This window comes from Coregonus lavaretus, assembly GCF_964263955.1.
Source record: "Coregonus lavaretus genome assembly, contig: HAP1_SCAFFOLD_2260, whole genome shotgun sequence".
NCBI lineage: Eukaryota > Metazoa > Chordata > Actinopteri > Salmoniformes > Salmonidae > Coregonus > Coregonus lavaretus.
Genome location: NW_028160955.1, coordinates 57163 through 71618, shown reverse-complemented (window position 1 = coordinate 71618; position 14456 = coordinate 57163). Strand labels below are relative to the sequence as shown.

At 46.1% G+C, this 14456-nt stretch overlaps 1 protein-coding gene across 1 annotated transcript in view; it reads right to left on the bottom strand.

The window, feature by feature from the left end:
- Positions 1-424: 424 nt before the first annotated feature.
- The window catches only part of LOC311121267 (uncharacterized protein), a gene marked incomplete at both ends in the record, with an annotated part of 52535 nt that continues 38503 nt past the window's right edge, over positions 425-14456 (bottom strand). Inside the window, one exon of the mRNA XM_084195777.1 lies at positions 425-561. Within this exon, the coding sequence (XP_084051903.1) occupies positions 425-561 (137 nt within the window). The remainder of the gene's footprint in view (positions 562-14456) is intronic.

Below are 14456 nucleotides of genomic sequence, written 5' to 3'. Positions count from 1 at the left end.
GGCCAGATCATTCCAAGTCATCAGTCTCAAGTCAAAATCGAGTCCTGAGTATTGAGGCTCCAAGTAAAGTGTCAAGTTATTTTAATTTATATCAAGTCGAGTCTCAAGTCATCAAATTTGTGACTCGAGTCAGACTCCGCTACACACTACAACATAGTACTACACACACACACACACACACACACACACACACACACACAACTACACAATACTACACACACACACTACTACACACTACTACACACTACTACACACTACTACAGAGTACTACAGAGTACGACACAGTACTACTCTACTATTTGGGATGCTCTAGACTTCCTGTCTGCCAGTGTCTGAGGTCCTCCTGTCAGTCAGCATGCAGGGCCTCTCCAGGACCAGCTGTGCCCCATCCATCAGAGCACCTAGCTGGGGCCCTCAAGGGTCTTCAAGGGCCAGGCTCTCTACGGAAGGCCTCCATCAGCATAGCATTGTGTGTGACGTCTCCTAATCTACAGGGAGAGCTGGAGCGTTCCTCACCTGACTTGTGGCCTGCTAGTGATCCCACGTTGCTTTCATCTGCCACTGGAAACAAAACACACAGAGGCCACAAAGTCAAGACATGCAGGAAGAGAGGAGGAGCGGAGAGGATGAGGAGAGAGGGTTCAGGGCAAGGGAGGGAGGAGATATGGATCAAGCAAGGAAGGAGAGAAGAGTATAGGAATCATCCCAGGTAGGGAGGAGGAGAGGAGAGTTGGATCAGACCAGGCAGGGTGGAGGAGAGGAGAGGAGAGGAGAGAGGGATCAGACCAGGCAGGGTGGAGGAGAGGAGAGGAGAGGAGAGAGGGATCAGACCAGGCAGGGTGGAGGAGAGGAGAGGAGAGAGGGATCAGACCAGGCAGGGAGGGAGGGAGGAGAGAGGGATCAGACCAGGTAGTGAGGAGGAGAGGAGAGAGGGATCAGACCAGGTAGCGAGGAGGAGAGGAGAGGAGAGGAGAGTTGGATCAGACCAGGCAGGGTGGAGGAGAGGAGAGGAGAGGAGAGAGGGATCAGACCAGGCAGGGAGGGAGGGAGGAGAGAGGGATCAGACCAGGTAGTGAGGAGGAGAGGAGAGAGGGATCAGACCAGGTAGCGAGGAGGAGAGGAGAGGAGAGTTGGATCAGACCAGGCAGGGTGGAGGAGAGGAGAGGAGAGGAGAGAGGGATCAGACCAGGCAGGGAGGGAGGGAGGAGAGAGGGATCAGACCAGGTAGTGAGGAGGAGAGGAGAGAGGGATCAGACCAGGTAGCGAGGAGGAGAGGAGAGGAGAGAGGGATCAGACCAGGCAGGGTGGAGGAGAGGAGAGGAGAGAGGGATCAGACCAGGGAGGGAGGAGGAGAGGAGAGGAGAGAGGGATCAGACCAGGTAGTGAGGAGGAGAGGAAAGGAGAGAGGGATCAGACCAGGTAGTGAGGAGGAGAGGAGAGGAGAGAGGGATCAGACCAGGCAGGGAGGAGGAGAGGAGAGGAGAGAGGGATCAGACCAGGGAGGGAGGAGGAGGAGAGGAGAGAGGGATCAGACCAGGTAGGGAGAAGGAGAGGAGAGGAGAGAGGGATCAGACCAGGCAGGGAGGAGGAGAGGAGAGGAGAGGAGAGGAGAGAGGGATCAGACCAGGTAGTGAGGAGGAGAGGAGAGGAGAGAGGGATCAGACCAGGGAGGGAGGAGGAGGAGAGGAGAGAGGGATCAGACCAGGCAGGGAGGAGGAGAGGAGAGGAGAGAGGGATCAGACCAGGGAGGGAGGAGGAGAGGAGAGGAGAGAGGGATCAGACCAGGGAGGGAGGAGGAGGAGAGGAGAGAGGGATCAGACCAGGCAGGGAGGAGGAGAGGAGAGGAGAGGAGAGAGGGATCAGACCAGGGAGGGAGGAGGAGGAGAGGAGAGAGGGATCAGACCAGGGAGGGAGGAGGAGAGGAGAGGAGAGGAGAGAGGGATCAGACCAGGCAGGGAGGAGGAGAGGAGAGGAGAGGAATAACCTGGGGGAGGAGGAGAGGAGAGGAGAGGAATAACCTGGGGGAGGAGGAGAGGAGAGGAGAGGAATAACCTGGGGGAGGAGGAGAGGAGAGGAGAGGAATAACCTGGGGGAGGAGGAGAGGAGAGGAATAACCTGGGGGAGGAGGGAAGTGCTGCTCAGGTTACGTTTTAATGAGTGGTAATTACAGCACAAGGCAAACTGGGAGGTTTGTGATCAATAGAGAACCCACTGCGGGGACACACTGATAACATCTCCGAACCGGTGCGTGTGTGTGTGTGTGTGTGTGTGTGTGTGTGTGTGTGTGTGTGTGTGTGTGTGTGTGTGTGTGTGTGTGTGTGTGTGTGTGTGTGTGTGTGTGTGTGTGTGTGTGTGTGTGTGTGTGTGTGTGTGTGTGTGTGTGTGTGTGTGTGTGTGTGCAGAGTGAGTGCACACCAGCTGATTAATGGACTGCTGAATGTATATTTTTTTCTCTTCCTTTGTTTGCTCTTTTCCATATTAGGTCCATCTCTGATAAGCTACCCAGGAAAGGGCTGACAATAGCTCATATTAATATATGTAGCCTTAGAAATAAGGTTCATGAAATCAATAACTTACTATCATCAGATAACATTCATATATTAGCCATTTCTGAGACTCACTTAGATAATTCATTTGATGATACAGCAGTAGCAATACAAGGATGTAACATCTACAGAAGAGACAGGAATGCTTATGGGGGAGGTGTTGCTGTATATATTCAGAGCCATATCCCTGTAATGCTTAAATAAGATCTTATGTCAAGTGTTATTGAAGTGTTGTGGTTGCAGGTTCACTTGGCACATCTAAAGCCTTTTCTTTTGGGGTTTTGCTATAGGCCACCAAGTGCTAACAGTCGGTATCTAAATAATATGTGTGAAATGCTTGATAGTGTATGGGATGTAAACAGAGAGGTCTACTTTCTTGGGGATCTGAATATTGACTGGTTTTCATCAAGCTGTCAGCTCAAGGAGGAAGCTTCTCACTGTAACCAGTGCCTGTAATCTGGTTCAGGTTATTAAACAAGATCATCCACATGTATCGATCACATTATTAATATTAATGCTCCCGAGTGGCGCAGCGGTCTAAGGCACTGCATCTCAGTGCTAGAGACGTCACTACAGACCAGGGTTCGATTCCAGGCTGTATCACAACCGGCCGTGATTGGGAGTCCCATAGGGCGGCGTATAATTGGCCCAGCGTCGTCCGGGTTTGTTCTTAACTGACTTGCCTAGTTAAATAAAGGTTAAATAAATACAAAAATTGAATAATAATAATAATAATAATAATAATAATAATAATAATAATAATACTGTAGAACTTTGTTCTAAAGCTGTATCCGTACCCATTGGATGCAGTGATCACAATAATAATAAATAAATATAATAATATGCCATTTAGCAGACGCTTTTATCCAAAGCGACTTACAGTCATGCATGCATACATTTATTTTTTTTGTGTATGGGTGGACCCGGGGATCGAACCCACTACCTTGGCGTTACAAGCGCCGTGCTCTACCAGCTGAGCTACAGAGGACCACAACATAGTGGCTATATCCAGGAAAGCCAAAGTTCCAACAACTGGACCTAAAATAGTGTATAAGAGATCATACAAAAGATTTTGCTGTGACTCGTGTGTGGATGATGTTAAACATATTTGTTGGTCTGTTGTGATTAATAAGGAGCATCCAGACGCTGCACTTGATGAATTTATGAAATTGCTTATTCCAATTATTGTTAAACATGCACCTGTTAAGAAACGGAGTGTTAAAAATGGTTAAGGCTCCATGGATTGATGAGGAATTGGAAAAATGTATGGTTGAAAGATATTATTTTTATTAATTTTTTCACCTTTATTTAACCAGGAAAGCCAGTTGAGAACAAGTTCTCATTTACAACTGCGACCTGGCCAAGATAAAGCAAAGCAGTGTGATAAAAACAACAACACAGAGTTACATATGGGGTAAAACAAAACATAAAGTCATAAATACAACAGAAAATATATATACAGTGTGTGCAAATGTAGTAAGTTATGGAGGTAAGGCAATAGATAGGCCATAGTGCAAAATAATTACAATTTAGTATTAACACTGGAGTGATAGATGTGCAGAAGATGATGTGCAAATAGAGATACTGGGGTGCAAATGAGCAAAATAAATAACAATATGGGGATGAGGTAGTTGGGTGGGCTAATTACAGATGGGCTGTGTAAAGGTGCAGTGATCGGTAAGCTGCTCTGACAACTGATGCTTAAAGTTAGTGAGGGAGATAAGTGTCTCCAGCTTCAGAGATTTTTGCAGTTAGTTCCAGTCATTTACAGCAGAGAACTGGAAGGAATGGTGACCAAAGGAGGTGTTGGCTTTGGGGATGACCAGTGAGATATACCTGCTGGAGCGCATACTATGGGTGGGTGTTGCTATGGTGACCAATGAGCTAAGATAAGGCGGGGATTTGCCTAGAAGTGATTTATAGATTACCTGGAGCCAGTGGGTTTGGCAACGAATACGTAGTGAGGGCCAACCAACGAGAGGGTACATGTCACAGTGGTGGGTAGTGTATGGGGCTTTGGTGACAAAACGGATGGCACTGTGATAGACTACATCCAATTTGCTGAGTAGAGTGTTGGAAGCTATTTTGTAAATGACATCACCGAAGTCAAGGATCGGTAGGATAGTCAGTTTTACGAGGGCATGTTTGGCAGCATGAGTGAAGGAGGCTTTGTTGTGAAATAGGAAGCCGATTCTAGATTTAACTTTGGATTGGAGATGCTTAATGTGAGTCTGGAAGGAGAGTTTACAGTCTAACCAAACATCTAGGTATTTGTAGTTGTCCACATATTCTAAGTCAGACCCGCCAGAGAGTAGTGATTCTAGTCGGGCAGGCGGGTGCAAGCAGTGTTCGATTGAAGGGCAAGTTGCAGCGGAGGGTGCAGAGCTGGTGGCCGGGGTAGTGGTAGCCAGGTGGAAAGCATAGCCAGCCGTAACAAAATGCTTGTTGAAATTTCGATTATCATAGATTTATCGGTAGTGACAGTGTTTCCTAGCCTCAGTGCAGTGGGCAGCTGGGAGGAGGTGCTCTTATTCTCCATGGACTTTACAGTGTCCCAAAACTTTTTGGAGTTAGTGCAACAGGATGCAAATTTCTGTTTGAAAAAGTTAGCCTTTGCTTTCCTAACTGATTGTGTATATTGGTTCCTGACTTCCCTGAAAAGTTGCATATCGCGGGGGCTGTTCGATGCTAATGCCGTACGCCACATAATGTTTTTGTGCTGGTTAAGGGCAGTCAAGTCTGAGGAGAACCAGGGGCTATATCTGTTCTTAGTTCTGAATTTTTTGAATGGGGCATGCTTATTTAAGATGGAGAGGAAAGCACTTTTAAAGAACAACCAGGCATCCTCTACTGACGGAATTAAAGTGTTTTAGGGAGCGTTTGACAGTGATGAGGGGTGGTCTTTACGGACGTACCCACTACGGACGCAGGCAATGAGGCAGTGATCGCTGAGATCCTGGTTGAAGACAGCGGAGGTGTATTTAGAGGGTAAATTAGTCAGGATGATATCTATGAGGGTGCCCATGTTAACGGATTTAGGGTTGTACCTGGTAGGTTCCTTGATAATTTGTGTTAGATTGAGGGCATCTAGTTTAGATTGTAGGACGGCAGGGGTGTTAAGCATATCCCAGTTTAGGTCACCAAGCAGTACGAACTCTGAGGATAGCTGGGGGGCAATCAATTCACATAGGGTGTTCAGGGCACAGCTGGGGGCTGAGGGGGGTCTGTAGCATGCGGCAACAGTGAGAGACTTATTTCTGGAAAGGTGGATTTTTTGAAGTAGAAGCTCAAACTGTTTGGGCACAGACCTGGATAGTATGATAGAGCTCTGCAGGCTATCTCTACAGTAGATTGTTCAGGGCACAGCTGGGGGCTGAGGGGGGGGGGGGGGGGGGCTGAGGGGGGGTAAAAGGAGTGGCTAGTAAGTCTGGCTGCACATCTGACTGGCTGACTTACTGCAAATTGAGAAATGATATGACCAAACTCAACAAAAAGAAGAAGAAACTGTATTATGAAGCTAAGATCAATGATATAAAGAATTATAAAAATAAAAAAAATACTTTGGAGCACTTTAAACGAAATTATGGGCAGAAAGACAAATTCAACTCCATCTTTCATCTAATCAGATGACTTATTCATCACAAAACCATTTGATGTTGCCAATTAATTTAATGATTACTTCGTTGGCAAAGCTGGCAAACTTAGGCAGGAAATGCCAACAACGAACAGTGAGCCATGATATTCATGCATAAAAATATATTATTTTTTTTTATGAAAGAAAAGCAAGCAAGTTTATTTTTTATTCATTTATTTGTATTTATTTAATTTAATTTTTTTTTGTGGGAGGGGTGGAATAAGTACTGTTATCGATCAATAATGACAAACCTCCTGGCATTGACAACTTAGATGGAAAGCTACTGAGGATGGTAGCTGACTATATAGCCACTCCTATCTGTCATATCTTTAATCTGAGCCTAGAGGAAAGTCTTTGTCCTCAGGCCTGGAGGGAAGCCAAAGTCATTCCGCTACCCAAGAGTGGTAAAGCGGCCTTTACTGGTTCTAACAGCAGACCTATGAGCTTACAGTAAAACCTCTTGCAGGTTGTAACATAAGTAATTTTAAACATACTGACTATAGCCTACGGGTAGCGACTGATACAGTGAACTATTTGTAACTATGTTTACAAATAAAAACCACAACATTTTTGTTTAGTCTATGTAGCTGGCCTCCTCCCCTGATTTCTATCCAGTCTACTCAGGTCATTCGTTATGGCTTTAATGTGACATTGGCTCTAGTTTTGTCTTATCTTGATTATTGTCTAGTCGTGTGGTAGAGTGCTGCAAGGAAAGACCTAGTTAAGCTGCAGCTGGCCCAGAACAGAGCGGCACGTCTTGCTCTATATTGTAATCAGATGGCCGATTATACAGTGTCATCGGAAAGTATTCAGACCCCTTTATTTTTTATAAAAATAAATAAATATATATATATATACACACAGTGGGGGAAAAAAGTATTTGATCCCCTGCTGATTTTGTACGTTTGCCCACTGACAAAGAAATGATCAGTCTATAATTTTAATGGTAGGTTTATTTGAACAGTGAGAGACAGAATAACAACAACAAAAATCCAGAAAAACGAACGTCAAAAATGTTACAAATTGATTTGCATTTTAATGAGGGAAATAAGTATTTGACCCCCTCTCAATCAGAAAGATTTCTGGCTCCCAGGTATCTTTTATACAGGTAACGAGCTGAGATTAGGAGCACACTCTTAAAGGGAGTGCTCCTAATCTCAGCTTGTTACCTGTATAAAAGACACCTGTCCACAGAAGCAATTAATCAATCAGATTCCAAACTCTCCACCATGGCCAAGACCAAAGAGTTCTCCAAGGATGTCAGGGACAAGATTGTAGACCTACACAAGGCTGGAATGGGCTACAAGACCATCGCCAAGCAGCTTGGTGAGAAGGTGACAACAGTTGGTGCGATTATTCGCAAATGGAAGAAACACTAAATAACTCTCAGTCTCCCTCGGCCTGGGGCTCCATGCAAGATCTCACCTCGTGGAGTTGCAATGATCATGAGAACGGTGAGGAATCAGCCCAGAACTACACGGGAGGATCTTGTCAATGATCTCAAGGCAGCTGGGACCATAGTCACCAAGAAAACAATTGGTAACACACTATGCCGTGAAGGACTGAAATCCTGCACCGCCCGCAAGGTCCCCCTGCTCAAGAAAGCACATATACAGGGCCGTCTGAAGTTTGCCAATGAACATCTGAATGATTCAGAGGAAAACTGATTGAAAGTGTTGTGGTCAGATGAGAACAAAATTGAGCTCTTTGGCATCAACTCAACTCGCAGTGTTTGGAGGAGGAGGAATGCTGCCTATGACCCCAAGAACACCATTCCCACCGTCAAACATGGAGGTGGAAACATTATGCTTTGGGGGTATTTTTCTGCTAAGGGGACAGGACAACTTCACCGCATCAAAGGGACGATGGACAGGGCCATGTACCGTCAAATCTTGGGTGAGAACATCCTTCCCTCAGCCAGGGCATTGAAAATGTGTCGTGGATGGGTATTCCAGCATGACAATACCCAAAACACACGGCCAAGGCAACAAAGGAGTGTCTCAAGAAGAATCCCATTAAGGTCCCGGAGTGGCCTAGCCAGTCTCCAGACCTTAATCCCATAGAAAATCTGTGGAGGAAGCTGAAGGTTCGAGTTGCCAAACGTCATCCTCGAAACCTTAATGACTTGGAGATGATCTGCAAAGAGGAGTGGAACAAAATCCCTCCTGAGATGTGTGCAAACCTGGTGGCCAACTACAAGAAATGTCTGACCTCTGTGATTGCCAACAAGGGTTTTGCCACCAAGTACTAAGTCATGTTTTGCAGAGGGGTCAAATACTTATTTCCCTCATTAAAATGCAAATTAATTTATAACATTTTTGACATGCGTTTTTCTGGATTTTTTTTTGTTTTGTTATTCTGTCTCTCACTTTTCAAATAATCCTACCATTAAAAGTATAGACTGATCATGTCTTTGTCAGTGGGCAAACGTACAAAATCAGCAGGGCATCAAATACTTTTTTCCCTCACTGTATATATATTGCAATCTACGCACAATATCCCATAATTATAAAGGAATTTTTTTTTGTGAAGCACAATTGAGATTGCGTCATCTGTGGATCTGTTGGGGCGGTATGCGAATTGGATAAATTGAGTGCTACAGGGCGATAGTCATTTAGGCAGGTTAACTTGGGAACAGGGACAATGGTGGTCAGCTTGAAACATGTAGGGATAACAGACTGGGACAAGGAGAGATTGGAAATGTCTGTGAAGACACCTGCCAGCTGGTCTGTGAAGATACCTGCCAACTGGTCTGTGAAGACACCTGCCAACTGGTCTGTGAAGACACCTGCCAGCTGGTCTGTGAAGACACCTGCCAGCTGGTCTGTGAAGACACCTGCCAGCTGGTCTGTGAAGACACCTGCCAGCTGGTCTGTGAAGACACCTGCCAACTGGTCTGTGAAGACACCTGCCAGCTGGTCTGCGCATGCTTTGAGAACGTGCCCTGGTATTCCGTCTGGCCCGGCGGCTTTGTGATTGTTAACCTGTTTAAACGTTTTGCTCACATTGGCCGCAGAGAGCGAGATCAGACAGCCATCCGGAAAAGCAGGGGCTTTCACACAAGGCACAGTGTTATATTCCTCGAAGCGAGCATAAAAGCCATTTAGCTAATTTGGGAGTTCTGCATCGCTAGGAAGCTCATGGCTGGATTTCCCTTTGTAATCTGTTATTGTCTGCAAGTCCTGCCTCATACAACGAGCGTCGTAACCGGTGTAATAGGATTCCACCTTCCTCCTCTATGTTTTCCTTTCGCATGTTTGATGTCTCGTCGGAGGTCGTAGCAGGATTTCTTGTATGCGTCCGTGTCCCGTTCATTGTAAGCGGTAGCTCTAGCCTTCAGCCCAGCGCGGATATCCCAGTCTGTACTAGCAAAACAGTCTTGTAGCCTCGCGTCTGCTTCGTCCGACCACTTCCTTATTGAGCGCATCACTGGTACTTCCTGTTTGAGCTTTTGTTTGTAAACAGAAAGCAGGATGATAGAGTCGTGGTCAGATTTACCGAAGGGAGGACGTGGGATGGCCTTTTATGTGTTTCTGTGGGTAGAATAAAAGTGGTCTAGAGTTTTTGCATCCCTAGCGGTGCAGGAGACGTGTTGGTAGAGGTGAGGTAGGACGGTTTTAAGTCTCCCTTCGTTAAAATCTCCGCCCACCAGAAACGCTGCCTCTGGGTGAGCGGTTTCTTGTTTGTTTGTGGCTCCATACAGTTCATTGAGTGCCAGAGTGGTGTTGGCTTGTGAAGGAATGTAGACGGCAGGGAAAATCAAGGTTAGTAACTGTCAATCTGATGTCCAGAAGTGCTTGGCAGTCTTGTGACTGTCATGTGATCATAGTAATGTGATAATAGTAGGAACTTTGTGTACAATAAAAGTAAAGGAAAACACAATAAAAGTCACTACATAGCAAAGTTGAGTTGGAAGTCGTAAGACGACGCCTTTCTCCAACGACGTCATCTTTACTCTCATCTATACAAAACATGCCTGTAGGGAAAAAATAGGAAAATTGCAAATACAACTTGGTCTTAGTATAAACATTTAACTGTAGCTTCTGGAATAGTCCGACTATGGAGAACTACTGTTGTTAACGTTCCAAGACAATCACAAGGAGTTGGCCTGTAAGATCGACTTCATGGTACGTTACCTTCAGATCAAGACAACTTTACTAAGGAATTACCTCACCACACACTGAGCATGGAGTGGTCGGCTAGTCTCTCCTAGTCCCAGACCAGCTATTCCAACAGCAGACTGGTATTTTTAGATCAAAACAACTTTACTGAGAAGAGATGACCTCGGCACACATTAGGCAGAAGTACTCTCTGACTTCCAAGTCCCAACTAAAGGAAACAATCCATAGGTCTAGTCTACAGCCATTCCAATAGAAGAGAAGATAGAGCCTGGCCTTGATATTAAAGAAGCCCTATTTCCTGGCCTTGATATTAAAGAAGCCCTATTTCCTGGCATTGATATTAAAGAAGCCCTATTTCCTGGCCTTGATATTAAAGAAACCCTATTTCCTGGCCTTGCTATTAAAGAAGCCCTATTTCCTGGCATTGATATTAAAGAAGCCCTATTTCCTGGCCTTGATATTAAAGAAGCCCTATTTCCTGGCCTTGATATTAAAGAAGCCCTATTTCCTGGCCTTGATATTAAAGAAGCCCTATTTCCTGGCCTTGATATTAAAGAAGCCCTATTTCCTGGCTTTGATATTAAAGAAGCCCTATTTCCTGGCCTTGATATTAAAGAAGCCCTATTTCCTGGCCTTGCTATTAAAGAAGCCCTATTTCCTGGCCTTGATATTAAAGAAGCCCTATTTCCTGGCTTTGATATTAAAGAAGCCCTATTTCCTGGCCTTGATATTAAAGAAGCCCTATTTCCTGGCCTTGATATTAAAGCAGCCCTATTTCCGTTCATAGTCACAGTGACCTCTGTACTGAATCCATCCCGTGACCCCTCTCTGCCACACCATCAGATTTAATTGACTCTAAATATGGTGTCACATATATAACCTGTCTAGCTGTCTCTTCTCTGTCCATAATGTTCAGCACAGTATGAACCCAATACCATAAGATGGTAACAGGTCACTAACCTGAGATCTAGCCTGTTTCATGAGCAAAAAATAAATACAAAATAAAAATAAAAAGACCATCACCAATCCCCCAAGTTCCAGACAGGGAGGACCATTGCTCATATGTCCCAACTACATCATTCTGGCTCCATGGCTGTGTGGGTAGAAGAGAGGGGGAAGAGGATGAGACGAGGAGAGAGGGGGAAGAGGATGAGACGAGGAGAGAGGGGGAAGAGGATGAGACGAGGAGAGAGGGGGAAGAGGATGAGACGAGGAGAGAGGGGGAAGAGGATGAGACGAGGAGAGATGGGGAAGAGGATGAGACGAGGAGAGAGGGGGAAGAGGATGAGACGAGGAGAGAGGGGGAAGAGGATGAGACGAGGAGAGAGGGGGAAGAGGATGAGACGAGGAGAGAGGGGGAAGAGGATGAGACGAGGAGAGAGGGGGAAGAGGATGAGACGAGGAGAGAGGGGGAAGAGGATGAGACGAGGAGAGAGGGAGAAGAGGATGAGACGAGGAGAGAGGGGGAAAAGGATGAGACGAGGAGAGAGGGGGAAGAGGATGAGACGAGGAGAGAGGGGGAAGAGGATGAGACGAGGAGAGAGGGGGAAGAGGATGAGACGAGGAGAGAGGGGGAAGAGGATGAGACGAGGAGAGAGGGGGGTGGTGTGGCGAGGACAGTCATCTAGCTATATCTGTGTCGGTCTATGCTGCTGGAAACCCAATGAAGTGTAATTGAAATTCTGCAGCATCCAGTGAAAAATGAAATATGATATGCTCTCTCTCTCTCTCTCTCTCTCTCTCTCTCTCTAAGGGGGTGAGAGATGGATAGAAAGAGAGTTAATAGGGTCATCCTTAGCTAATATGTGGAAATGTGCTGCAGTGTTCAGTTTTTATGGTGTGTATTTTAGAGCGATGAGACCCATCAAACCCATAAAGAAAATGACTTTCCACCCAGCGCCAACATTTCAATTTTATTTCCCACTGATTCCCTCCTCCTCTACCCTCCAGCCAACAGCCCAGCAGGCAGCGAGAACACATCTCCCACCTCTCATCTCTACCTACCGCTTCCCTGTCAACCCCTATCTAGCTATCATCCCTCTTTTAAAGTATTTAGGAGAGAGGAGGAATGGGAATATAGTCGTTGACTATCGCTCAGAGAGCTCCGTCCCAACTTTGCAATTGTGTGATTATTTTACGCTGCTGCTACTCTGTTTATCATATATCCTGATGCCTAGTCAACTTACCCCTATACATATCTACCTCTATCACTCCAGTATCCCTGCACATTGTTAATATGGTACTGGAACTGTCCCTGTATATAGCTACTGACCCTGGAACTGTCCCTGTATATAGCTACTGACCCTGGAACTGTCCCTGTATATAGCTACTGACCCTGGAACTGTCCCTGTATATAGCTACTGACCCTGGAACTGACCCTGTATATAGCTACTGACCCTGGAACTGTATATAGCTACTGACCCTGGAACTGTATATAGCTACTGACCCTGGAACTGACCCTGTATATAGCTACTGACCCTGGAACTGTCCCTGTATATAGCTACTGACCCTGGAACTGTCCCTGTATGTAGCTACTGACCCTGGAACTGTCCCTGTATATAGCTACTGACCCTGGAACTGTCCCTGTATATAGCTACTGACCCTGGAACTGACCCTGTATATAGCTACTGACCCTGGAACTGTCCCTGTATGTAGCTACTGACCCTGGAACTGTCCCTGTATATAGCTACTGACCCTGGAACTGACCCTGTATGTAGCTACTGACCCTGGAACTGTATATAGCTACTGACCCTGGAACTGACCCTGTATATAGCTACTGACCCTGGAACTGACCCTGTATGTAGCTACTGACCCTGGAACTGTCCCTGTATGTAGCTACTGACCCTGGAACTGTCCCTGTATATAGCTACTGACCCTGGAACTGTCCCTGTATATAGCTACTGACCCTGGAACTGACCCTGTATGTAGCTACTGACCCTGGAACTGTATATAGCTACTGACCCTGGAACTGACCCTGTATATAGCTACTGACCCTGGAACTGACCCTGTATGTAGCTACTGACCCTGGAACTGTATATAGCTACTGACCCTGGAACTGTCCCTGTATATAGCTACTGACCCTGGAACTGACCCTGTATATAGCTACTGACCCTGGAACTGACCCTGTATATAGCTACTGACCCTGGAACTGTATATAGCTACTGACCCTGGAACTGTATATAGCTACTGACCCTGGAACTGACCCTGTATATAGCTACTGACCCTGGAACTGTATATAGCTACTGACCCTGGAACTGTATATAGCTACTGACCCTGGAACTGACCCTGTATATAGCTACTGACCCTGGAACTGTCCCTGTATATAGCTACTGACCCTGGAACTGTCCCTGTATGTAGCTACTGACCCTGGAACTGTCCCTGTATATAGCTACTGACCCTGGAACTGTCCCTGTATATAGCTACTGACCCTGGAACTGACCCTGTATATAGCTACTGACCCTGGAACTGTCCCTGTATGTAGCTACTGACCCTGGAACTGTCCCTGTATATAGCTACTGACCCTGGAACTGACCCTGTATGTAGCTACTGACCCTGGAACTGTATATAGCTACTGACCCTGGAACTGACCCTGTATATAGCTACTGACCCTGGAACTGACCCTGTATGTAGCTACTGACCCTGGAACTGTCCCTGTATGTAGCTACTGACCCTGGAACTGTCCCTGTATATAGCTACTGACCCTGGAACTGTCCCTGTATATAGCTACTGACCCTGGAACTGACCCTGTATGTAGCTACTGACCCTGGAACTGTATATAGCTACTGACCCTGGAACTGACCCTGTATATAGCTACTGACCCTGGAACTGACCCTGTATGTAGCTACTGACCCTGGAACTGTATATAGCTACTGACCCTGGAACTGTCCCTGTATATAGCTACTGACCCTGGAACTGACCCTGTATATAGCTACTGACCCTGGAACTGACCCTGTATATAGCTACTGACCCTGGAACTGTATATAGCTACTGACCCTGGAACTGTATATAGCTACTGACCCTGGAACTGACCCTGTATATAGCTACTGACCCTGGAACTGTATATAGCTACTGACCCTGGAACTGACCCTGTATATAGCTACTGACCCTGGAACTGTCCCTGTATATAGCTACTGACCCTGGAACTGACCCTGTATA